At 41.0% G+C, this 27,544-nt stretch overlaps 1 protein-coding gene across 4 annotated transcripts in view; it reads left to right on the top strand.

Annotated features, from left to right (window-relative positions):
* MYO1E (myosin IE) overlaps nucleotides 1–27,544 on the top strand; it is a 78,919-nt gene that overhangs the window by 9,456 nt on the left and 41,919 nt on the right. For 2 of the 4 annotated variants that reach the window (XM_069026085.1, XM_069026084.1), the window contains exons 2-4: nucleotides 22,621–22,764; nucleotides 24,626–24,715; nucleotides 25,593–25,687. In XM_069026085.1, the coding sequence (XP_068882186.1) occupies nucleotides 22,621–22,764; nucleotides 24,626–24,715; nucleotides 25,593–25,687 (329 nt within the window). Of the gene's footprint in view, nucleotides 1–15,622; nucleotides 15,760–22,620; nucleotides 22,765–22,890; nucleotides 22,966–24,625; nucleotides 24,716–25,592; nucleotides 25,688–27,544 lie in introns of those variants that run through there. The other 2 variants (XM_069026083.1, XM_069026086.1) reach the window with 2 other exon arrangements.

Raw genomic sequence — 27,544 nt, 5'->3', positions numbered from 1 at the left:
CTTGCCAATGGCTGAGGGCAAAGTCCTGGCAGGAACAGTGGTTCAGAGCCCTGTCAGAACCCAGGGCCCATGCTGGTGATTCTGGTTATAGGAAGAGACTGCCCGCAAATAGAAGTTGGAGTAACTTCTACAAACTGTGCTATTTGTTATGTTTTTTTAAGAATTACATTTGACATGGGGGAAAAAGTGAACTGGAATGTTTTGTAACAAATGGAGATCCAGTTATGGCTGTGTGTATGCCTGTGGAGGTCTGAGCTGAGGTCTGGCCTTTAATGAGCGAAAACTTGAGTTCCATTTGAAGCAGAGTTGGGAGTGGGGAGAATGACTTCATTGTAGGAGAGGCCACTGCATTTGCCGTTTTGCTGTGCTTTAGTTGTTTCTTGTCTCAGCATTCAGTTGCAACCACAGAGTTTGAAGCATGAACCATTTTCAGATGAGAAAGCAGGAATAGGTCTTCAGCAGAGCAAGCCAGGTCAGAAGTGTACCTACAAGTGAAAGAGGACTTGACAATACCTGAGTATCCAGTATGTGAAACTCAAGATAATGCTGAGTACTGTTTCTAACAACTGAGCCTGGTTTCTTAAGCAGCTTAGATATTTGTATATAACTGTCAGTCTTGTCTCTCTGCATTCTGTGATATATATCTGCATGGCAATAAGGGACTAGATTCAGTGTATTGGAGAAAATAAGGATTTGCCCAGTTCGATACTTGCTTTAAATAACAAATCAGCATATCTTCTGGTATGTGGTCAGCAAAACTTATATTTGATAAAACTGAAATGTCTTCTGCTGTGGTTAAAAAAAAGAATATACAATAAAGGAGGTTAATCTGTTCTAGCTTGAAGTTGCCTTCAAACACTCAGAATATGTGTTCTCTGCAGGGCTTACTACAGCCTCTGGTGACTTTGACCTCAGTCTCAGGAATATGTAATGAAGTGTGTGAGCCTCTTATGAGGCTATAAAGTGGTTGCACTTCAGTAGCACAGAGAGAACGGATTAATTATTTCACATAGATAGGACTGTTGGTAACTGGCAGTTTTAATGTTGAAAGGAGTACTTGGTTTGCCAGTTCCAGTGTTAGTTACCCAGCTGACTACTCCAGGAGTCTTAATGCTGTTCCCATGAGTACTATTTGTTAAAGCTTTTCTAGTGGTAATAGGAATTCTGGTTCCAAGGTTCTTAATGCCTGAAATACCAGCACACCCAGTCCACAGAGACCTGATCTCAATATGCAGAATACGTTCATGACCAGCAGTGGTTTCTTCCTGCCGTTTACTTTGTGTTTTTATTCTTGGTACATTCTAGGAGCGCTTGAGAGGAAGCAGGACAGTGGCTACTTATTCCCATATTTGGTATTGTTCTAGACAGAATGGACATCCCTCACTAAAAGAAAGGAGTGATACAGTGTTCCTGGACAATTTAACCTGCCTCCGACCATGGCTTAATCTTGGCAGAGTCACAGGGGTCCATTTCCTTTGCAGGTGTACGTATTGTAGTTTTCTGTCTGGAGTTACAGTGATGGTTGGTGTCACTGGTGGGGTCCCTTAAGATAAGTGGGCCTGACTCTGACTCTTCACAATACTAAGAGCTTGTATTTACGTGGTTACAAATCCTTGATCTCCAGTGGAGCTTCCATTGGTCTACACGTTAGTAGTGGTGTATTTTGTCCTATAAAGAGGTGGAATTAGTGAGTGTTACTAAGTACATTTAGTGAAATGAACACTCAAGTCTAACTGTGGAAAAGGAAACAATACTTAGAACATCAACTCACTTGCATCTCCTAACTTTCTTCTTGGTATTTTTCCTGGGACCTTTACTGGTAAGGGCTTATGTCTTCTCTACAGATTTAGGGGTGAAGAGGGAACCCCAAACCCTAAATCTGCTTTCTTAAGTGGTCTCTATTAAAGCCGTATTGGGAAAGAAGCAAATACAATATATTTCAGAAAAGCACTGTAATCACTGACAATGTAGGCACTACTTCCTGCTGGAATAGCAGGCTACCTTACCTGCTGTCATGCAATTCACCTGTAAAAAGACAAACTAAGGACTGCAGAAATTAATAGTTACTTTAGTAGTCCTGAGATTGACCTTTTCTTGTTCTTAATTATTGAAATCACTACTTAAACTGAGAGTAAGTAAGTTCAGCTGCATGTGTCAGAATGCCTAAAATTAATCCTTTATGGATACAGTATTGACAGAACTAAAAACTTCCAGTTCTGAATAAGAAAGGAATGTCTGAAATCCATCCAGAAAGGCAGAACACTATACAGAGTTTTAAATCCCTGCTTCAGTGCCATCGGATAAGTTTATAGACTTGAACAATTAATTTTTTTTTTTCCCAGACCTGAGTGTCTCTTTTGGGTAGAGGAATTTAAGACCTGTTTATTCTGAAACGAGGCTTAACGGTGTGAAAGCTGACAAGTGCTGAAGCAAGTCTGTTTGGGCTGTACTGACAGCACAGCCTGTACCCTTAGAGTATAGGCAGGTACTTCATGAATCACTGAGGATGTTCTGACGGATGTCTGAAGATGGTAGTTTAAATGTAATGGAGAAGCATGTTGTTACCACGATTAATGAATTAGTCATGAAGAGCTATTTAGTCTGACACACCTCGAGAGTGTTCACCTACTGAAATCAGGTTTTCTTTTGTTCAGATAATTTCTTAATGATACAGCAGGCTGAGGTGCTTTTGCACCTGAGGCCATTAGGTGACTTTTTCACTTGACTTGTCCCATCTGTGGGTCTGTTCTTAGACTGGAATACATTTAAAATGAAGCAGTCAACAGGCTTTACCCTGCACCTGTGGGGGAGGGAGCTTCTCTGAGTGTGGCTGGAGTCCAGCCTGGGACTGGGAGGGACAAAGCAAGCAAAACTGGTCCTGTCAGTTTGACCGTAACCCACCTATTGTGGTTTGTACTGGGTCTCTGATACTCAAAAATGGTTAAATAGCTCTTAACTTAGTATGGGAGGAAGACTTCAATCAAAAATACCAGTATTAACTTCTACTGTTCTAGAAACACTTAAGATGCTGGGGAGTTCTTCCAAGTCTGTACTTAAAAATATGTAGGTGGAGAGTCAGTAATTGTGATGTTAACTACCTGTGGTGAGGTAGCTATGGTTGTTAATTTTACATCTGAAGCAGACAATATATTGGAAGAATGGACGTTTTTATTTCAAGGTTATTTTACCTGGTGACTACACTTAGACCTTAAAGTTAGAAGTCAAGGTTATGGTGTTTGTTTTGGATTGGTTTTTTTTCCTCCAAGCCTTTGAAAATATTTTATCATCCTTCTCTTTACAGGTGTGGAATAGTAGGCTAACTATAAAATACTAATCCTGTTGCTGTTTGCTCGTTGAGAGTGCAGGTGTACAAACAGGAAAAGAAAAAAACAAAGGGGAAATTAATATCATCTGATTACTAAAACAAAGATCCTCAAATTTAGTAGCTAAAATTACATTCAAGCTGGTAACCGGATACCGTGAACAATGAAACTACATTCTGTAGCTAATTGTGTCCTTTTAGGGCTTGTTTTGCAATTGTACTTGACCAATTGAAACTCTTCAGGGGCGTAGAAGTCAACCTCATTTAAATGAACAACCTACTTTTTTTGCATGACACCTCAGTGAGATGCCTAGGCTCTTATTTTTCTTTCGTAGTATTTTTGAAGACTTTGGAATATATTCAAGAACTAAAACTAACTAGCTTTTTTTTTTTAAGTGGTGTTTTAAGTCAGGGCAGGTCAGGACATTGTAAGTATTAGAACTGGCAGGTGGGGAGAGTACTTTGTTGTTGTTCTATTCATTTGCTACTATAGCTGTAGTAAAACATACAATTTTGCCCCCTTACTCCCGTTCTGTCTTCCAGTCTTTAGTGTGACAGCGTGGGAGAACCTCCTGAAGTACCAAAGCTGTGCAGAGCCTTTGTGGTCACTCTCTGGATGTTTTGTTCTGGTGCCATTTTAGTAAGGACGGGAGTGGGGAATATATCTGAGGCATGTCCTAACAGCTGCCATGGACTGTATTGTGGAGCTCTCCTAGGAGCCTAAATTATCTCTAGTGTGAGAGAGGGCTGGAATGCTCTGCTGGTTTTGACAGATGATGCATGCAAACTACATTGTGCCCTCTGTGAGGGAAATGTGACTTGGTCCACAGTAGGCTGAGTGACAGGACTTTCTCAAACAGGAAAGAGAGTAAGGGAAATAAATCTAAGAGGGAATGGTGGAATGGTCTGGGCTGGCAAGATGGTGGGAGCCTAGTCTGGTCCAGGCAAGCTGCTTCCAATTTCCATGTGAAGTTCCGCTCCTTCAGCTCTACCTCAGTAGTGCTCTTTCCATCTGTTTATAAGCCTTTAATATTGCTGATGGAATTGGTTAAGTCTGACACCTTCTCTGATTCTAACCTTGTATAGGAAATGTGTATTTGTCCTCCTTGGCACAGATCATGTGGCTTTGAAATACTTGGCCAGACTTTGGTCTTAGCTCTCACCTTCTACAGTTGCCTTCCTCATACCTTCCCTTCTACATCTTTAACTCCAGCAAGCCTTTGCAGTGGTCTTTTGTCTTCAGCTGCAAATGCCAAAGGACATGCTCCACTTCATTACAGGCTTTCGGGATGATTTTGGGGGTTTATCCCTTAAATGTTATCTATAATAATGTGATGTCTAAGTTATGCTTTTACTAGTAGTTCTGAACAGATTTAGGCTTGCTCAGGCAATGGTGTGTGTAAACATGGGATCATTTTTCTGGTCCTTTTTAACGTGCAGATTTCCATGGCAGTATGTACTATAGGGAAACTTGCAATGAAACATGCTGTATAAAGGCAAAGAAGTTCTGTTTTGTACTTTGCAATAAGGTCATGGAGATGAAAATGTACAGATGGGCATTTGTAATTCATGAACTTGGTTATGTGAATAAGTCCTGTTACTGCTTAAATGTCTGTATATGAAACATGTGATATTAGCAGTAGATTACAAATAATTTTTTATCTTTGTAGTAGTCCTTACAGCTACTGCTGTGGAGTATTGGAGAATTTTTCAAAGTGCAATAAGAGATATAATAATTGGTGCATTAGCACTAAATAGGCAGAACATCCCTGAGGATAGATCTCTAGTAGGAATCCATGGAATAGCTGGTGTTAGGTATTGCCTGTATACCACAGACCACAAGTGTGTGTTAGAAGCTACAGGAAAGCCTTTCTGTCATGCTAGCTGTCACCAAATGATTTTAAATGCAGAGCATTTTTGAACCTGCTGTCAACACTGTCTAGAAGCAATACAGCTGCTTTACAACTGGACTCAACTTTTACTTGCTAAATACTCCATGGCACCTTTTTCCACCACAAATAACCAAAACTTCTGACACTTTATTTGCAGGGTTTTGTCCCTTTTGGTAGCACTTCTGCTAAACTGGCAATTACTGACTTATCCATGGCTAAGTTACTACTGTTCTCTAGAAATCTGAGCTTTACCTGATGCTCTCCCATGCAAGCACTATGCAAATCAACCCTTGCTTAACACTGAGATTTGACAGGAGCAAATTGTAAATCAAGATAGCTGCAGGCTGCCTCCTGTTCCTCTTACTGTGTTTCAGCAGAAACAAAATGATTCTGGCAGTCAGACATTGCACAAGGAATATGCAGAAGCACATCTGCATATCTAATAGTCTGATTCTTTAATCTACAGATTTTTAAGAGATGCTTTCATTAACTGGATGAGACATGTGGAGCTGCATAACATAGTTGTTCAAATTAACGTTTTGTAGAGGAAAGAAAAAGGCACAGGCAGATGGATGGGATGGTTGAAGATCCCATGCCCAATGTGTGATGTATTTTTTCACTATATGATACATAGAACTGTGTGTGTTTTGTAGAAAACAAGCTTTTCTCGCTTATGTGCTCAGGTTCATTTGAAGTGTAGTAATTACCCTGGTTGTGTGTACAAACTGGAGAATGAGAGGCTGGAGAGCAGCACCATGGAAAAAGAGACCTGGGGTCCTGGTTGATGGCGAGTTGAACATGAGTCAGCAGTGCCCTGGCAGCTACAAGGGCTAGGTGTGTCCTGGGGGGCATCAGGCACAGCATTGCCAGCTGGGCAAGGCAGGGATTTTCCTGCTTTGCTCTGCATTGGGGCTGCCTTACCTCGAGTGCTGGGGGCAGTTCTGGGCACCACAATACTGAGCCGTTAGAGATCGTCCAAGAGGGCATGAAGACGGTGAGGGGAAGCCGTGTGTCGCGGGTTGGGTTTGTAACCGGGCAGAAACACCAATTTAGTGTAGTGGTTTGGTCTAAAATACTCACTACTGTTTATCTTCTGTGAGATAAGAATTAGGAGAAATGCAAAGCAGGCACCAACTTGAATGAATATAAAGAAGTTTATTAACAGACCTAAAAGAAGAAAAGAAAAAAAAAATTATACCACCTTTAGAACTCTCCTCCTCCCCCCACCTTCCTCCCTTCTCCCACTGACAATGTAAAGACAACCCTTAAGATGTTCAGTCTGTTTACCACTTCTATAATAACCTTGTTCAGTCCATTTAGAAAGAGAAGTCTCTTTTTGCTCATGCTATGAAAACAGTGTCACACCGAGACAGCCACCCACTTCCAAATATTGTTCAGTCCATTTAGGAAGAGGAGTCTCTCTGCTTGCGATGTGAGTCCCTTCCCCCGACTTGCAGCTTTTCCCGCAACTGCTTTCGAGGGTCCACTCTTGAAAGTTTTCTGGGGTACAATTTTAAGGTTGAGCTGTTCAGAAACAAAAAAAACCAGAGGCCCTTCTCCTTCCCTAGGAGCAAAGGGTCATCTTCATCTTTAAGACTATCTCTGGAAGCATCTCTAGGAATTGAGGTTTTTCTCCTTTCCTCTTTGGAGCAAAAGTCCTCATCTGGTTCATCTGGTTCATCTCTCTCTGTCCAAACTTCTCATGAAATTACAGCTGCGGCAGTATCTGCCTATTGCTTATGAGTTGAACACTCCACCCCCCATATCTTCATGAAATTACAACAGGATACTCTGATATATCATAGCTTCACAACAGACTTTCAGCTTTAAGCATCTCCTCTCTCTCTTCCCTCAGGTTTTCAGCTCTTCACAGCAATAAAAGGGTTAATCTCACCTCGGCCTTGCAGCTGGAATGTGGCTTATGGCAGTTGGTCACCTGACCTCTGCCGGACAGAGGTGCCGCTTTGCTGAATCTCGGCCGCAGTGGAGGGGGGGTTCCGAGCCTCTCTGGCTGCCCACGGCAAGGCAGTGGGGGGGGTTCCATGGCTGGAACAGGCCCATGGCTCCAGGCTGGCCGTGGCCCGGCCCGGCCTGGCCCAAGCAGGGCCTGGCCGGGCCTGCTGGCCCCTGCACGGGGCCTGCAGCCACCTGTCCCAGCGCCGGAAACGAGAGAGAGCTGGGGTGGGAGTTTGTCTATTCTTAAGTGTGTATCACAGAGGCGGTCACAACTTTAAGTAGCTTAAAGAATTGTCCATATTCAAACTGGCCAGCTGATAGGTTCTATCAGGTCCCAGAGGAAGCTGTAAGCACCCCTTAGCAAGGATATCCCTTCCGGGACTATGCTTGCTAACCTATGACACCGTGTGAGGAGCGGCTGAGGGCACTTGGTCTGTTCAAGCTGGAGGAGACTGAGGGGAGACCTCACTGCAGGTACAGCTTCCTCGTGAGGGGAAGAGGAGGGGCAGATGTTGATCTCTTTGCTCTTGTGACCAGTGGCAGGGCTTGAGGGAATGCCCTGAAGATGGGTCAAGGTTAGTCTAGTTTGGACATTAGGGAAAGGTTCTTCACCCAGAGGGCGGTTGGGCACTGGAACAGGCTCCCCAGGGCAGTAGTCACAGCACCAGCCTGACAGAGTTCCAGAAGAGTTTGGTCAACACTCTCAGGCACATGGTGGGACTCTTGAGGATGTCGTATACAGGACCAGGAGTTGGACTTTCCGGATCCCTTCTAACTCAGGATAGTCTATGATTCTATGGCTTTAGCAGAGGTTTAGAGAATGGGAGTGAGGCTCCCAAACCTGTGTTGCTAAATGACAAGCCTCAGAGGTTGAAATCCCACCTGATTTGCTGAAAGGGCTAAAGCATTCCATGCCTTGTGCCTTTACTCCCTTTTCCAGCATATGCTTGAAGTCCTTTAGGGCGTGGTGTCCTCAGGTGACCTTGGTGGGGTGGATGGGTGGGCCCTACTTACCAGCAGTGGTGCTACACTTGGCAGGATTGAAGTAGTAGGAGATGACGTGGCTGTGAACCGTGAGCTTTTGCCTAACTTCACTCTTGGTCTGCAGCTGCTTCTGAATGCTTCACTAATGTGAGAAAATACTGTGTTTTAAAACCAAACAGTCTTTCAGTAAGCTAAATTGAAATGAAATCAGTAGCCATCTGAAATATCAGAATAAGGTCTTACAGTACTGCATATAAAAACTTGGTAGGAAACTATGAAGTGGGGTTATTCATCTACCTATTGAAAAGTCAAACTACACGAGGCATTCCTGTGCATGCAGGCTTTGGGTTACGTTTCTGCATTTTAATGCAGCAGGACCTACAGTAGGGGCATTTTGTGTCGCTTTTAAACAATTTAGAAATTTTACTAAAGAACAGTTCCTGCTGCTGTGTTCTTTTTTATTTTGAAAAAATGTGAAGAGAAAACCTGGAGGTTTTCCTTAACATAGGTGATTCTGATAGCTTTCATTAATTTGGGTGTAATAACAAGGAGTGAATTTGAAATACTAAATATTGTGTTCTCAATGGCAGCATAGCAAAGGTTTACAGATTGGTTTAGTTGCTAGCAGCCTTCATACCTTCCTTGTTTTTAAAAAAAAAAAAAGTCTGTGTAATGAGTTACTCTGGTCTTGTTGGATTTGATCTTACTTGGCTTAGTTTTGTTGATGCTCTTTTGTCTGTGTTTGTGCAAAGTTACCTTGGAGGATACTTGAAGACCCAGCTCTATAAGGAGTGGGACAAATTGTCCTTCATTTCGGTGGGACAAATTGGATGGAATCTGTAATGTAGAGTTTCTTAGTCATCTGAAATGTCCAGACAAGGGGGAAAACTTAAAATGTATGGATTGTGTCCTTTTTTTAAAATTTATTTTTAAAATAGGACACTCTCTTTAAAAACAGACTACCTCAAAATTGTCTTTCCATGCAGTCCTGCAGGGACAAACACTCATAGTTGGCCTAAATACTTTTTTCAGAAGCGAATGGTTTTCTTTTCAACAGGACCTTACTAGGTGTAAATAAAAACAGCAAGTTATTACAGATACATGGATGTTTCGTGATCCTTTGTTCTTTTTTAATTGTGTGTTCATAATTAGAAAAATTTTGGTTTTGAAAACCTCAATGAGTTTCAGTATTTTAGGTGTTGAATAATTAATGATGAACTTTGTTTTTACACTGTTTAGGTCCCAAAGAACCTCAAGCAATTTTTTAAAAAAAGACTTTTACCACATTCCTTTATTCAGAATTAGCCTCTGGTTAATTTACATTTGGCAAAATCTTAGCTATGTTTATGTAAAGACTGGTACTCTGCTGAGCCTCAGCGCTGCTTTGTGAAGGATGCCTGAATCCAAGTCAGGGAGCTGCCTGTTGTGGATCATGTTCAGGAACCCCTGAGCCCTGCATTCCCACTGCTTCAGAAACCAAAGGCTAGCTGAGACAGGAATGAACAGTGCTCACAGGTAAAAGGGACAAACCCAGGCACCTGTGTAGTAGCACAAAAAGAGATTGATCTCGAACAACTTGAAAACGGAATGAAACTCTTGGTCCCTTTCTGCAACTACAGTAAAAACCCTGGAAATGTGTCTGCAGGTTTGGGATTATCCAAATGCTAACAGAGCATGTTGAGCTCTTAGTCAGCATTGGGGAAGCCTGTAGAAAGTGTCAATATTTTTTAAGAAGTTGGTTTTGATATTGCTCTTGGAATGCTCCCAACACTTCTTTCCTTTTGGTTCTTATTCTAACTTAGGGGTGCCTCAGTGTTTCTGGGTCAGGTGTGAGGAAAGCAAAGGAACTAGTTTGGAAAGAAGCTGTATTGGAAGGATTTGTCAAAGCTAATGAGAATCTACTGCAGAGTAATTAGAAATGAGGTGAAGTTGAACTGCAGTGGGTACCTGTTAATGGAATATGTGTGTCCATCTGTGTGCCTCGCTCACAGCAGTGGTGCTCAGCCAGGGCTGTGGGGCAATATTGCACCCTTACCTGGTACAGCCTAAAGGCACAGCTACAGGTATTGCATTTGAGTTGCATTTTTAGCACTTCACTTTAAATTGTATTTCTGTTAGGCAAGATGGAGCCAAAGGCAGCATTTATAGTGTGGTTGAAAGACTTTGAGCTGCTCCTGTGGTCCTGATGGGGTCAGAAAGACTATGTTGTTTATCAAGCTGTCATGTAAGCTTAGAAAAAGCTACTTGAGTGCAAATTTGTAAGCCAGAACTTTATTTTTAAAGAAACACAAATCTTGCATGTAACATGGAATGTAGAAAAAGGTAAAGCTGCTCTATAGGCTTCACCAGTCTGAATTGCAGCAGCCAAAAGTTAAAGGATTTTGATAATCTGAGCATCTGTTCATGTCCAGGTTGTTTGGGGTGGAGGGAATGAGACAGTATTCACTTAATGGTTGTCTTGTCTGAATCAGAATATTATGCTTAGATGAAAAAGTAGTTCAGCTGATTTTAGTTTATATTTTAATTCATTATTATTTCAGTTCATGTGGATTTGAATCAGAGGTCTGAAATTGAATGAGTCCAGAAGTCGAAAGCAAAGTATATCACAAGTATTTAAGTTTAATGTGGGTTTGTGTCAAAGTGCTGCAAGCCAAAGTCTTCAGCCACAGTTCAGCATCTGAGACTTAAATTAAATTGTTTTTCTCAATTACCCCAATTTTGAACCCTTGTGATTTAGCTTGAATTTCACCTGTTCTGGGTTTTCATTATGAAGTATAGCATTTTGCTAAAGACATAGAAATGGGAAATCAAAGGGAAAAGAAAATGCAGCATCACACTGCACCAGTACAGAGGTTCTTTTAAATAAAACTAGGGTATTAATCTGCGGTGGTCTGAAGCAGTTTCTCCTCAAAGCTGACACTTGGCTTTTTACTTGGATTCCCCTTTAACAGAAATCGTTGGAATCTTATGTATATTTATGATGCTGATGCTGAGTTGCAAGGTCTAAAAGACATTTAAATTTGGTCTTTTGCATAATACTGCCAAGTCGGTGATAAAGTTACAGGTTTTGTGAAACAGCTTCTTTGGCTGGCATCTGTGCTCAGGGCGTAATTATGCCTATACAACATCTTTGAGACTGAATCTGATGCATGTCTTGATAGCATCCATTTCTCATAGCAAACGGAGGAAGAAGGGTAGCTTGCAAATAGTGTGTTTGTTCACACATCTGGTAAAAGCCTAGAGTTATGAAAATAGCTAGATGTCCAAATTAATTTTCAGTTAGCTTTCTTGGTTCAGTAATAATTTGGATTCTAAATATTTACATTAAACAGTCTCACATAGTTAAAAAAAATTGATGGGAAATATCTGTTTCTGTGTTAAAATCTCTTTCATAGACTAATAGGAATTATCACTGTAGCTATTAAGTGAACTTCTGCCCAGAGTTAATAAAAGAAGAATCCTGGGCATGCAGAGATCATACACATGCATTGGTAATACACAGCGCAGATAATAACCGTGAAGGCCTGGTCTCCTAGCTGTTGATGGTTCTATTAAAAAATGCTAGGCCAGACACTTTTTATATATTTCCATTAATAACCATGGTGTTCACTAGAGTGGAATGAACGCTTCATATTTGCAATGTGTATCTATGCTTCCACCTTTCTGGGATATCAGCTTCACAGACAGAATGTAGTGAGCTAGAGGAGATCATGTATATTAATTTTTAGTTTAATTTTCTTGGGTGACTTGTGAATTATTATGGAAATAGGAAAATCTACAGAGCCAGGATACAAGCTTAATACAAATTAGAGTAAATAATTTGAAGCATAGGATTTTAGAGGAAGATTAGACAACTGTATGAAATCTTAAGCGGGGGCTGGGTTAATCAAAAAAACATTCAAAGAACAGCATTCTTGTCATAAGGACTTGAAAGTTACTGTAATAAAAGCAAGTGATGTAAACTAGCATATTCACTAAATGACAATAAGCCAGTTATTCTATACAACCGGAGTGTTGTATAGAATAACTGCATGCTGGGTTTTTAATGTATTTCTTCTTAAAGCTGCCCTGGACTGAATAGTCAAAGCTGCTTTAGAAAACTAGTGAAATGACAAATATTAGCTTTATGAATAATGTGCATGTGGAAGATAATCTGGTTTTGAGAATCTGTTATGGACATCAGACACTCAGTGGGACCTGCTTGCCCTGGCATAACGTAAGTATTAGTTAAAGTAAAAACAAAGCCCTGACAAAGGATGAACGAAGCTGTGCATGAGGTTGCCTCCTGACAGAGGTGAATGTGTTACAGTGGTGATACTGCAACACGTGTATCAGACGAGGCCCATGGAAAAAATATCTATGGACTGATTCTTGGTAGAAATTTCAGAGATGTTTATTTCCCCAGCCGCATGGCCGGGCTCTGCCGAGGAACTGAGGCAATCCCGGGACCCGAGCTGCTTTGCCCGCGCAGGGGAACACAAACCAACCAATGGGGAATGAGGCTGACCAGGGGCAGGGAAACCCGTGCCTCCCCCAGGGCCCCTCTCCCAGGGCTCCATGGCAGGGGGAGGGACCCCAACATGAATGTGCAGCTGAGAAAGTGGATTAGTATCTGCTTGAGTCTTCTGCACAGTGTGTGAGATTGTTGGGTCTGATGTTTACTGCTTGTCCCAAGATTTTTGCTTCCTGTTGGTTTTTGATTAACTTTTTGGGAGTTGAAGTGAACTTGTAAATTTAGTCCATAGGAAAGATGTGTAACTTATTCCTGAGGTTGAATGCTCAAACAAATTCTTGTTTGTATTTATGTAATAATTAACCAAGGAAATGTTTTTATCTGAATACACTGAAATAAATATTAAAGTTGGATTCTTTTAAAGAGTTAAAGGTTTAGTCAACATATCAAATAGTCTTATTTCCCACAGTGTCTGAAGTAAAATCTGAATTTTGCACAAGTATCAAAACATGACAGCTCATAAAAAGGACTTGTGTTGAGCCACACGCGTGTTACCACCCAGGTGTGGGCTCTGCTGTAGGTGAGTGAGCACCACTCCCTGAGCCTTTCCCTGCTGCTCCCAGTCAGTGCTGCCAGAGGTAAACAGGAAGCTGCTGCAGTCCTGGAGCTTTTACTCCCTTTACTTAGCACTCAGTGAAATTAAAATAAACACAGAAAGCAATTTTTGCATCAGAACCTCCCCCAGTGTGGATTTCCTCCTGACCCCCTGAACACACTCCTCCAGCTACTGTCACCAGCGAGAGGAGTTAACAGCTCCTCTGCAGTGGGGTGTTGGTCTATGGGGAAGGCTCCTGAGAGAGCAGAAAAAGCCCTTTCAGCTCTTCCCTGCACATCCCACCTCCCAGTGCCACAGCTGTCCGGCGCCACTGGACTGTGCTTCCTGGAGCTCTCCTTGTCCAGGTAGACCCCTCCCCCCCCACCAGTACAGTGACCTGTACAGAAACACACTCCCCTGAGCCCTACATCTGAGCACAGTCCAAGAAAGATTACCCAGCTCTAATCAAACATGAAACTAGACATTCATGAAGCCACCTACTTGGGAAAATCCCTTGTAAACCTGACAGAATACATTGGAATTCTGCAAGCAGGTCTGCGGCAGATAAGCTCTTTATCACGGGCTCTACCCTGGTACAAGAGCAGTGATTGTCTTGTACTGCCCCGATTACCCCAACTGGAACTATGCATACAGGAGGGAAGATCAAAGCAAATACCTCAAAAATGGGTGAACTTGAAACCAATGACCACGCTAATGCCTAGGTTAAGAAATGAGCAGTTTACTTTATATCTTTTTTTGGTATCAGAACAGTTAAATGTTATAACTCTGAGCAGTGTGTTGCACTAATAGAGTTTTGTGATGTCAGCACAAAGGTACTTTTTGGTACATGCTATTGAAAAACCAGTCTTGGCCACAGTTTTCTGCTGTGTTGCAGCTTTTGTAGTTTCATCATGCCTGTTGCAATAAAGAGCGTTTTTCTTTAGTCTGAACTGCCACAGGCATGTGACTACATGACAGTCTCCGCTTGGGAAAAAAAAAATCTGTATTCCCTCTGGTTTGTAAATAAGTTCATAGAATGGCTGTCTTTAAAAGGAAAAAATAAAAAAAAAAAAACAAACTGGAAAAGACTCAGCAGTAATTTTTTGAAATTATTTTAAATTTAGTTGTAATTCAGGGAGATGATTTAGCTAATGCTTATTTTAGAAATTAGTCTCAATTTTTGTGGAATTGCTACATACTGTTATTCAATTAGATCAAACTGTTGGCATAAAAACATCTTGCTTGATATTCTTGGTTAAAAGCAGTATTAAAATAAGGTCTGTAATCTGCCCAACCTGTTGTAGTCTTACAATCCATTAATAATTGGTGAGGACAAATATACCCAACAAAATGGAGATGTTCAGTAATTTTGTTGAGAAGTGTAACTAAAAATACAACAAAGTATTTCTTTTGGAGTTACAGTATCTTCCTGCTTATAGTTAAGCATTGAATTGATTATGTAAACGTTTGTTAATGGGAATGAGATTTTTCAGTCGTTTGAAGGTGCTGTGACATTAATGGAAATGGATTTGGTAGATGCAGACAGAGTGTAAATGATGTAACTAATTCTCTTCAGCTACAATGGAGTACTTTCTAAATGGTGTTTTTAAAGGAGCTGTTTTATTCCCTGGAAATATTACAAATTCTAAAATGATTTCTCCACCTTTTAATACTTGCAAAAATGTATTTATCCTTTCATCCTTCAGTGTTGGCTTGTTAACAATTTAAATGCTGAATAATTCAGAAATATTGCCATGCTCTTAATTGTGTATCCTGCGTAGATTAAAAAAAAAAAAAAAGCAAAAGCTGCAGCTAAAGAATAAGGCTAAAATAATTATTTTTCTTCCCTTGATATTGTATTGCCCCACTCTTTTCTGGAAACAGAGCATTGTGGTACAGGGAAGGGATGCGTGGGGAGTCTGGGCTGAGCAGCCACTAAACTGCTGTTGCCAGATACCTTGGTGAACTGCAGAATCGACGGCGTTTAGCCTGCTGGTGGGAACAGCCGTCCCAGAATTGTCACTGGAGGCTCCAGGAGTAACCAGGCGTTTCCCAGTAAAACCCTCTGTCACAGGATTGTCAGCTGGAGATACTGCCCGGGGCAGACTTTCACCTTAAACTCTCAGAGTAATGTCTCGCAGTATCAGTCTGATGAGGAAACAAATGTCTTCACTTACCGAGAATGAAAGGGTCAGGAGAAGGGGAAAAGAAACAGCTGCAGCCATACAAAGAGGGCAGCGACAGAGCAGAAAGGAATTCACTGCGATGATTGTGGCCTGATGGTCTACAGCTTGGTGCTAAAGCCTGAGATTCCAAAAGCTGGGAGATGGGACAGGGCAATGAGTGTTGACATCAGCTAGAACAAGACATGGCTGGGATGGTATTTTTGTAATGTGCCAGGGGTTTTACTTTCTCTGAAATTTTCCACTGGCACCAGCGCAGTGGCAGGAACCCCAGCATCCACATGCTCCCTGCTCCAGCGCGTGCTGAGGTGCTGGTCCCACGTGTGCAGCCTTTGTCACACTGCTCTGAGATTCTTCCCTCAGGAGAGCACATGGTAAGCCCCAGTGGACTTCAGTTTATTACTTACTTTCAGGATGATCAAGGAAAAATATTCTCAGTCCTCCGCTATAGCAAAGGCAGTGGCATGTTGTCTGAATCTACTTAGGGAGTTTTCAAACTACTTTTTTCAATTAAGGACCATAATACTACTATGTGTAAGGTGTATGATTGCTTAAACCCCTTTTAATGGAGAAACCTCTTTTAATTTTGAAACCTGCTTTTAATGGAGAAGAGTGACACACATAAAATCTTTATTACACTTTCAGGATTGACACAGCCAAAATGAAAATGTTTGTTCTAATTTTTCTCTTACGTCTCTTAAATTGCATGATAGGTATATACAGATGTAAACTGCATATACAATTCACAGATGAAGAGTTAGTGTGCAGAATGCTGCTCAGTGCAATGATTGCCATATGGGGGGGATGGTGGTGTTTACACACACACACACATACAATGGCTAAAAGTTGCTGTTGCAGGGCAGCCAGGCCTATACTGATCCACCAGTCCCAGGAAATCTTGCCGCTTGTGCCACAGGGAACAAGTCAGACTTAGAACAGCTCTGGAGACTGTTCAATAAGTAAAGTAAGACAGCAAATGTCTAAAAGCAAGTCATCCTTATTAAGTAGTTAACACTATCGCGTTTCCTTAGGAAGATTATTTCCTGGAACATCAGGACAAAGCCACTCAACAAGCTGTGGGATAAGCAAGTAGGAGTTTACAGTTCGTTAACTGCTTTCCAGTATCTGCCCAGGGTCTGTGTAACTTATTTCAAAGTCTTAGGCACGTTTGCATGATCTGCTCTTGAACTCATTCCTGTCCTTATTTCGGTCTGTCGTGTGTCTGTGCCTTTTTAAAAATAATCTTTCAAAACTTTTAGTGATCTTTTTTGTGATACTGATGCAACAGATGAGCCTTGTGTTCAAATACTGAAGTAGCTTCTATTTTGGTAATGTCCTGTTGCTTCTCTTAGAAGAATGCCAGTGTCATTTCTGACTTGTGAAAATAAGCATGATGTGTAAATCCTGTAGTCTTTCATGTTCTCATAACTCATTTTGTTTTAGAGCATACATTTGCTGTCCGGGTGAGCAGGCTCTGGTTGCTGTCTCTTCTCATCCTGGCCCTGGCTCCAGAGCCCAGAGCAGGAGGTGGTGGTGGGGAGCTGCCCTGGGGCCAGGTCCTGCTGAGGCAGCAGCATCTGCACAGGAGCTGATGGGAGCAGGTGTTTGACCATTGGGATCTTCTGCAGCCTGTAACCAGCTCTGGAGTCAGTCCTTCAGGTCATGTTGGGCTGAATCCACCCCTGTCTGAGAGCAAACAGTGAGAACTCATGACTTTTCCCCCCAGGATTTTTTTTTCTCAGTATTTTATTTCCCTAGCTGTGGTTTTGGTTTTTTTGGATATTAACCTGCTAGTAGCTTCCATTCCTTAATAAATTTTTGGTATTTTTAGTTCTCTGTATGGGATGTCTGTTCTGCTTCTTAGATGCTCAGTATTTTTGCTTTGCTATTTCCTCAAATCTTTAAGCATTGCTTTTCGTCTCCCTTAATATTTCCCTCATGTTAAATTTAAATAAATGGCCTTTTATCTTTGTCCATCTTGCTGCTTCTGCTGTCTTCCTTTAATTTCCTTTCTGAAATATGGTCACATCATTGCAGCCGATACGTATTTTTTCTAACATAGGATATACAAGAGCTATTTTGGAGCACATTTGTTCACTATAGCTTCTCTGTTTTGATTATCCCAGTAAAGGACCAAAATTCACATTAAGTATTTTTGCAATATTCTCTGAGAACAGCAGACCCTTTCAGTTTTTAGAAATACATGAAAGATTCCTTTAAGTGGATTATAAAAGTTTGCTAATTTTGGCAGATGATATCATTGCAGAAAGCCGTGGGTTTATTTTCCTGTTAGCTGGAAAAACTGATACAAATTATGTATGTATGGGACTGGTGATAGGCCTCCGTTTGTAGAGCACTGATGTCAGGTCTAAAGTTAATGGTGTGCAGCTTTGTCAGTTTTAGGACATCTTTGGCTAATGTCTGTGTATGTAATTTTCTATTGTGCTCATAAAACTGAGCTGAGGAGGTAGGCACATGTTCCATAACTACAAGGAATTTGTGCAGTAGTACTGTGTTAGTTGAAAAGGGGAAGAAAAGGTCACGCTTGTGATCACTTGACACTCTTACTGCATTGTGATGGGACATTGATGTTTGTTACTGAGAAAAGCTGTCAGAGATTCAGAGTGGCAATTTTTCCCTTTGTGGGAATGAAGAATGATTATTTGATGGCATGTAGGTGGTTGTAGTTTAGCTAGAGTTCTGATGGACAAAGAGCAACAAGGTTCTCAGGGGCAGAATATAAAATCTCTTCAGATCCCTTGTTTTTAGTGCTTTATTTTTAGATGTACTATTTTTAAACAGCTTGAAATACAAAAATATTTGCTTTTTTTTCCAGTTAAAAGAAAACCCATGTGACATAGCATGACTCAATCTTTTTATAGATACATCAAATACATGTTGCTTAGGATAATGTAAAAATATACAAAAAATAATAAAGGTAAAAATAAGAAACCAGCGGTTGCTACTATAACACAAGGTGGAGGGCAGCAAAAAGAAATTCTGTAAATAAATGCCTTATCCATACTCATTATTAGTTCCAAACAAAATAATGATCTGCTTCAACCATATTGTACTGCCAGTACCAGAAGTAGCACAGAAAGCACAGACAGTATTTAGTACATAGAATATATTTTGCATCCCCCTCCTTGGTATTAATGTAGCAGTTGTGTTAATCTGTAATGAGTGGGTGTTAAGGGACATGCACAGAGTGAGAGCAGAATGAATTTTGCAGGCTCCTGGGTGCTGGCTGTTGGGATGCTGGAGATCCCAGAGCTGCTGAGGGGGCCCTGCAGTCCGGGGGGAGCTGTGCCCGTGCTCCTCAGGCTGTGGCTTGGGAGCAGCAGGCCCTGAGCTCACGGGGTCATCTTGTGACTCGTAAATATTATTCTTGTCAGTGCAGAGCAGATCTGATTTTGAGCCTAAAACAGCAACCAAATGAATAATAACAGCTGACAGCAGTGTGGTACACGCCTTTAACAGCAGCCTTGCCAGTCCAGCCTCCACTCCCTGTGCAACGTCAGGTGCTGGGGTTGGAAGCTCGGGAAGAGCCTGGGGGGAGGCCTGGCAGCCAGGTTGTTCTACACTGGTGTTTCCACTTCTGTGGCTTTTAGCAGCCTGTTGAGATGTGTTTTTGTTTTGGGGTTGGTGTTTTGTTTTGTTTTGTACTTTTCCTAATCTGCCAAGCTCATCTTTTTCCAGCTGCTCAGGCATTGTTAGTGCTGACACAAAGACTTTTATTTGCTTACTTATTGTACAGTTAGATCACATCTTTCACTGAGAAAACCTAAGAGAAGCCAAGTAGCTGTCTGCTGACATCTGCATGGCTTGGCCCAGGGCTGGACTTCGGGCTCTGTTGGCCATGTCCGACCGTGCCCCAGGGGAGCTCTGTCGGAGTTACCAGGTCCTGGCTGTGACATTGGGTGTGGGGCAGCTCTGCCAGCCTTGTGCTGCTGGCTCTGAAGAACCTTCTGGGAAAGAAGGACACAAGCAGGCCAGGAGACCTGGCGTGTGTCTGGAGGGAGAAGTGTGTTGTGTGCTGGACAGCAGAGGGCAGTTAGCAGCTGAGTGAATTAGCCGTAGTGCACTCTGCAAAGCAGGTTCAAGTGGACACCAGGTCGCTAGCTCAGGTGTCAATTGTCTCCATATTAGACTGCTGCATTTTTATCTGGAGGATGGAAAGCTCTGGTTTAAAAAAAAGCTTAAATTCTCAAGAAATACTCAATAAGAACAAATCAGTGTGATTTTTAAGCACATAGCCTTGACCATTGGAAAATATGGAGCCTGGAGAAAGATGAAGAGTTGCTTTTATAATTGCTATGATGTGGAGTTTTTTCAGATGATTGATGATAGGAAGATTTTATAAATTTTTGGTTTTCATTTCAAAACTCTATAAAAACCAGTTAGTTGTTAGCTGGATGTGGTTGTGGTACCAGTTGGAAGTGACTGAAGTTGCTAAAGTTAGGTTAGACTCTATAGTCATTGCTCATGCTTGGAAGGGCAAGAACTTGGTAGTGGGTGGTGTACTCTAGACAAACCACTCCCTATTTTGTTGCCCAGACAAGGATGTGGTAGCCACTGCGCCTGGCCATCCCACTGGTGTTACCATCCTGGAGAAGGAAGAGTGAGAGCAAAACTTAACCATGGCTGTTCAGGCACTACTAAAGCTTGGGCTTATTTCTAGATCCCAGGGGAAAGTCTGACAATAATCTGGTGGTGCTTTACTGGTTCTCTGCACATTTGCATGTAAGGCCATGTTTTGAAGGGAAAAGGATAATTCCAAACTACTATGAAGCTGCCATTTAAATTGAGTTACAATATTAATGGGGACTACTTAGTGCCATGACTCTCAGCTGTCTTCTATGCCATTGCTTTATTGGGTATTTAGGCTGCTGCCTTTTTCTTAAACCTTGCAGTGTGTCTGTGCTCCTGAGGCTCTCAGATTTGATTGCTGCTGTGATTAGAGGTGGGCGGGAGCTCAGGGCAGAGCTGCTCTCAGGGGAGTTGGGCCACCCTGGCATGGCCCCCCTTTCTTCCCTGCTGGCTCCCAGTGCTTTTGGGGAAGAACCCTTTGGCCTGGTCCTGTGTGTGGCTTAATCACAGTCAGCAACAGTCACTGACTTGCATAAAGCTGCTGTTTTGCAGGCAGTGTGCACATTTTCCATGTATCCCGTGGCTTTGCAAGCTTTGTGCTCATTGAGCTCACTGGGTCTGATGCCATGGCTTCCAAAGGGACATTTGATTGTTTTCCCAGTCTCATTTCTTACACGTTTTCTGTAGCTTACTCTGTTATCTGATACTAAACTACATTCTGTATAGCTTTGTGAACAATCTAATTATCTGTATTTATTTTGATACTTGTACCTTTTTGTCCATCCTGGCAGTTCCCTTTTCCAAGTGTAGTACCGCAAATAGCTGATGAGTGCACAGAAGGAAATTATGCTTCTCCATTGGACTTCTGTTTTCTCCAATACCCCAAGCTTCAAATAATATTCAGTCACATGTTTTATGACAATTAAAAAAAAAAAAAAAATTCTGTTTTTTCAGTGCTTCCAGATCACTGCTTTCATTGTACAGATAGAAAAGTGACAAAGTTCGCACAAACTAAACTAGTTTGAAGTTATTATTTTATTGAAGCTCATGTACACTTGTGGATGTTCAAGCAAATTGCTGAGATTGTTTTCAGATGTATTTACCTCTGCTGTACTATATTTGAAAGCATTTTTTTGATTTAAGTTTGCAACTGTTCTCCATTGGCGTTGGCAGTGATGGATCTGCATCAGGCTGGCAATGGCTGGAGACTTAAGAGAAAAGACACATAAAGCCTACAGCTTCTGTGCTGTCTTCAGTAGCAGGGTTTAGTGCAAGTTAACTTAACTTGTGGTAAAAATCCGGTTGGTCTTTGGTTTTTGTGTCAGTCAAGGCGAGACAAAGCCAGGCTGTAGGCCTGCTGTAGCACTTGGTGTTAGTACAGTTGTGTGGGTCGTTTGCTCCTGCAGAAGTGTGTACACACAAAAGTTGCCCCTCTGTAAGTTGCTGATGTCCCATTTCAAAATACCAATGCAGCTGAAGTGTTCAGAGTACCTAAATTTTTTTAGTTAGTCTGTAAAATTTTTGCAGAATAAAAAAATGCACATGCTTTATAATAATTAATTGCTTGTATTCTGGTGAATGTGACTTGATCCTGTATGATGTACTCCAGAGCAGTGTAGTTAAATCATGTAGTTACGAATTGTAGTATTAAAGAATGAGGGGAATTTGCAGGATGGGCATTTTGTTGGCCACATCTTCCTTGACAGCATACTTGATCACTTCTCAGTGTTAAATGTGCTAATTCCAGCATCACTAATTTCAGTATTGTGTAAGCAAAAATTAGGTAGAAAAAGGCAAGAGATCAGAACTCCATTAGCACTGTCTGCCAGGCTACAGAAAATAGGTTTGGGTTTGGAGAGCAGATTTATAGCTGAATTAATAGCCTTGATGTTGACTGGATTTAAATCTGTTTGTGGGTGTATCCATGGAACCAAACTACAGTTCAAATCAGCTGGAAGAAAAACAGATTTTGATTTCAAGTGGTACAGCATGAAATGTCACGTGTTTTAGTAGCATCCTGAAATAGTAGTCTCTGTGTGTGGGGAGAGACTATCTATTTAGATGTCAGTTAAGCATGGTGACTAACAGATCAAAAGGGACTGTGAAGACACGCAGCCGACAAGCTGGGGTACATAATTTGCAGAACATCCCTGAATACTTAACTGCAGCAGGCTCACAGCTTACCTCCCAGTAACAGCATATGTGCAGCTTTGACTTAAAAGACTGTAAAGGATGAAGAATTCACTGTGGTGATGGTAATTATCCTCACTGGTAATAGTTGCACTGTAGGAGTGTAATTTTTGCATCCTTAGCTTCCAATAACTGCATCTCAGTTGGAATAATTGGGTTTTTTTTTTCTATTAGATTTAAAAATGTCTACCATCTGAAATCCATTCTGTGTGTAGGTGGTCCCAAAACCCTATTGAATTACCTTCTAGTTTTGGGGGGCAGTGCAATTCTTTAACAGTGCGGAGGCAAATCAGCTGACACCATTTATGTATACCTTTATAGAATGCCTGGATCAAGGAATAGAATTCAATGGAAAAAAATATTTGGGAAGCTGGAATTTGAATAATGGTTTTCAGTTACTTAATGCTGATGAGAAATGCAGTAACCTTTGTGATGTTCATTGTGCTTTCCTGCAGGGCAGCAAAGGACACTACAGATACCACTGGCAGAGCCACAATGTCAAGCACAGTGGAGTGGATGATATGGTCCTGCTTTCCAAAATCACTGAGGATTCCATAGTGGAGAACCTAAAGAAACGATACATGGATGACTATATTTTTGTATCCTTTGTTGGTTTTGTGGGACCCTGTGGCCTCGCTGAGCCAATGTGACACTAATTATATATGTATGTATTCTCTTTAGGCAGATTACTCAAAGATGCTGAACATTTCATGTGACACTTCTCCTGAGAGAGCACAAAATGCTTTGAAAACTCAGCTAATTGTGAGGGTTGAAATTAAGATAGCAAAAATTATTTTAAGGTACTCTTTTTAATATTTGGAATTGTTCTTGCCAGTGTTGAAGATTGTACCTCCATATAGTTATACATTCACGTGGCCCCTGAAGCCTCCTGAGGTAATGCTACTTCTGAGAGCAAGAATTAATAGGTTTTAGATGTGTGTACATTTACTGATGTGTTCTTCTATACCTCCAAAATTCGAATGCTTTCAAAATAGCATTTCTTCTGTGACATAACCCCATTTACAACTTATTCTGGAACTGTTAATACTGTGAATCATGGGATGATGCTTTTTCTTTCTTGTAAAAACAGCGAAGTTAACATGATCTTTCTGCTGAAGCAGGCATAAGGGTGTTTTCCAAGGGGACTACTGGTCACATTGAGGGATCAGTCTTCCCTCATGTAGGGAGGACTCCTTTTGCAGTTCTGTGAAGGCTTTTCATTCAAAGATGAAGATAATCTCTTGAATATTTGAATTGTTTGTGTGTCCATCCATGAATGAACATTTCTCAATGCTACATTGTACAGAGATGACAGAATCATCCCAGAAAATGCTGGTATTGTTTACCAACAGAAAACTGATGCTTCAAGTGTTTATACTGACAGAATGAGTAATTGATTTATTATATTCAAGACCCAGATGTTGTCACTCTTTTTGAATTAAATAAAAAATTTATTAAGAAAGCATTCCAAATTAATATTACAGAAATTATGTTCATTGAGTTGCAGTTCTTCTCTAATACATTACTTTTTGTGCCATGGCACCACAGTAGTAGATTCCTACATAGGACAATTCAGCAGGATAGGTTAATTTTCCTACTTTGTACAGAAAGCTTAGATAGCAAGCTTGCCTGTGAACAATTCCAGGTTCTGCAGTACAACATTTTGGACCCATAGGTGTGGGCTTGTTGTTAACTCCCAGCTCAATGAAAAGTGATACTGATGCCTGTGAATTACTATCAGGTGCTTCCTATGTGTACACTGCAGCTGTAGTTCCAAAGGTTTATGAAGTATTTGAAATGCAGGGCATGTGCAGCTGAATGCAGAATGGGGAAATATTATATTAAAAATCTTGCAAAAATTCTAATAATGGTTGAAATTGAGTGTCTTGGTACAGGGCAGCCTGCAGGAGAGGACTCCGAGGGACTGTTAATAGTTTCACTCATAAAATAACACCACAGACTGAATTACCCAATTCCCCCAGTACCCCCCCAGTGCATGCAGCTGAGTAATTGTCTAATTTAGCTTGGTAGTGGCCTTTTCCATCTGGCTTTGCTTGCTCAGCACTGTCCTGTGAGATCAGAATGTGTCACTGCATTGTATTCTGCAAAGGTCAAACCAATATTTTCTAATACTGACAGTACAATCTCCTCAGTTATGAAGGACTAAAACCAGTTCAAATACGCCATTTCCTTTCTGTATTTTTATTCAAGATGTCATGATTTGGCCTTTAATACATTTCTGTACTTAGCTTACCTTAAAAGAAGATAATACGAAAATATTCCAATTGAATGATATGTTTATATTCTTGTAAGCCTGCTAATTTAATTTTTATTAACAATTGTTGTAAGCTGTTGGATGTTTTACTGTTACTTGAAGTATTATGTAATAGGTGGAAAAGTTGTCACTAGCAGTAAGATAATACTTTATGAAACTGTAGTTACCTTAACTTCTGAATGCAGACGTACATTGGCTCTGTATTAATCTCTGTGAATCCTTTCAAGCAAATGCCATATTTTGGGGAAAAGGAAATTGAAATGTACCAAGGAGCAGTAAGTAAAGCAGTCTAAAATATAGTGCAGTATTTAGGGGCTTGGAAATACTATTCTACACAGTTTAACACTTGGAACCATTTGTTTCTGCTAGCATTGTGTTAGCCTGGGAGAACTTGGCAGATAGCCATTACCATAGACCTAGTCTTCAAATTGACCTCCTTGGAATATAAGATCAGTATTTCAAGAAAATCCTTGTATTGATTAGCTCTAATCCATATTAGGTATCTCTCGTGTTGTGTCCCTGCTCCTGCAAAGGCGGTTTTTAAGCTGTCATATGCACAAAATGGCCATTAGTGGATTTGGAGGCTGTGATTTCAGAACTCTCTAACTGGACGAGAACAGTAAAAAAATTGAGGTGCCAAAATTAGATGCCACTTTTGAAAATACAGCTTGAAGAGCGAGTCAGCACAAGAACATTAGGGACTTAAAATTCAATTTCCTGCTCAAGTTGGGTGTGTCCACTCAGGGAGACTTGGGTTTGAATGGCCCACTGGATGAGAATGGGACCCGAGGCACCAGGCTCTGAGTGCTGGCTTGTTAGCACATTGACCACTGGTGGGATAGGCTTAAATTGTGTGAGTTTCCTTTGGACAAGTAATACATTTCATGCAGAGGCCATTTTTAGAACAGGGTGTTTGCAATAGTTTAGGAGAAAATTGTGGATGAGAGAAAGATCACTAACAAAGTCCAGAGACTTTGGTTTGTTTTTATTAAATGTACCAAAAAATTCTTGGGGAAAATTCACTATAAAGTGCTATTCAGAATTTTTTCTTCCCAGGAAAATAACCCTTCCAATTTAGATACGTATTTATTTTGCTCTTTCTGCATTTTTTTAATGTTGTCTTGAAAAATTAATCTTTATTTCCCCTCCTAGGCACAGTATGAAAATCCACCACATATTTATGCTCTTGCAGACAGCATGTACAGAAACATGATTATTGACAGAGAAAATCAGTGTGTCATTATTAGGTAAGAAAAAGATCTGTAAAAAATAATTTGTTTTCTTACAGTGTTTTAACTTGAAGAAGCAAAAAAGTTTATTATATCATGAAAAACCTTCTGTCCATGTTCACATTTTGGGATTTTCTAGGATAGCTAAGTATTTTCTGACCCTCCTTTTTGTTTTCCAGTAAAATCCTGATGATAGCTTAACCACGAGAACTCTCTTACTCACACAGCCAGCTTCTTGTCCAAAACCAAAATTATAACAGCTTGAATGACTGTATGAGGGGGCTGGATTTACAACTGTACAACCACAGATACTGTTAAATTCAGCAATCCCACATGGACTGCATTTATCATGGTCTTTTGTTCCTTTTGGAGTTTTACTTGCATTCACTCTGAGACAAAAGGAGGAGAGAGATACTGGGAAATTAATTTCATCTTCACTGTTAGTCTGTTTTAATTATTAAGTGATGAAATTCACTGTAGAATTATTACTCAACTTTAATGACAGGCATTATTTAAGTGACAGAGTGAATTTTGGGAGTAGACTTTATGCTTTGTTCTCATCGAGGGTTTTATAGGTGGTGTATGACAAAAGAAAATGTGTGGAGAGCAAGAGCTGCAGGATCCTGCAGCTGGTACCCTCTGCCCCTTCTGCGTTCCCTTCTTGCAGGGCCGCTGGGGAGGTTGAGTGCAGAGCACATGGAGCTGCCCTTTACCCAGAGCAGGGTGGGGCCTCCCAGGGGCTGTGCAGGGATTTTACACCTGGGAAGACCAAAGCAGGTGTAACAGTTTGCTGTGTCCAAGGAGAACCTCCCTGGGCCCCTGGGACAGCCTGGTGCCATAGGAAACAAAAAGCTCAGAGCTCTCCTGCCTGTCACTGGGATGGCTGAATTGTTCCCTGAGCTCAGTCTTTCTCTTTGGAAAACTGATGCCTGTTGCTGTGCTGAAGTTTACTAGGCACATGTAGTCAAATTGAGACCTGTTAGGAACAGGTAAAATTGGGATTTATTTTGCTTTTGTCACAAAGTAACATCCCAGAGAGTGGGATGTTTCACATGAAGCTGAATTTACAGTGAAAATCTTTGAGCTGTTGTGGATTGTGATTACAAACCCTACTTTTTGATCCTGTGCTGTGCCCCACAGTGCAGTGCATGCAGAGAGTCACATTGTGAGAGAGCGGAGATGCAGATCTGAGATACAGACTTAGAGTTTTAATTTTACGTGACAATTCTTGTACTTGAATGCTGGATGATGTACTTGAATGCTCTTTGGAATGTGCGTTTTGTATGTGCAGAGTGAAACTTCCCTCAGTGTGTGCAGAGCCTAGTCAAAGACTGCAGGAGTTAATTGAAATCTACTGCAAAACTGAAACAAGAAGGATCATATTTACAAGGGACATTTCAGAGACCTTTTTTTCCTTTATACACATTTATTTTTCCTTTGATATTCTTATTACAGACACTGTAGAAACTGCAGAGTAGACTTAAAAGTAGTTTTCCTCACGGTTTTTGGTTTTTTAGGACACCTAGAAATTACATTAATAAATCAACTCAGCTGCTCATTAAATATATACTGTTTGGTTGATATTTTAATCCTTTGGACCACATTTGATTTAAGCTGTTTAGATACATCTTATATTTTCTGATTTAACGTCATCACTATTTCCAACAACCAGGGCTTTAGAAGGAAGTTTCTTGGAGTTTGCTTGCTTTATGTTTTATTGTGGGGACCAGAAGGCACTGAAATTGCTGCAGACTGGCAGCTCCCAGGATGCTGCTCTTGAGTGAAATGAATGTTCTGCCTAACTTAGTGTCTGCTATCACTCCATCAGTTTCACTTGTTAGCTGCCAAGGGCTTTACTGTTTCTGCCCCTAAACT

Source organism: Aphelocoma coerulescens, chromosome 10 (assembly GCF_041296385.1).
Source record: "Aphelocoma coerulescens isolate FSJ_1873_10779 chromosome 10, UR_Acoe_1.0, whole genome shotgun sequence".
NCBI classification, from domain to species: Eukaryota; Metazoa; Chordata; class Aves; order Passeriformes; family Corvidae; genus Aphelocoma; species Aphelocoma coerulescens.
The sequence above is the reverse complement of the archived record's forward strand: the minus strand, read 5'-3'. Positions and strand labels throughout refer to the sequence as shown.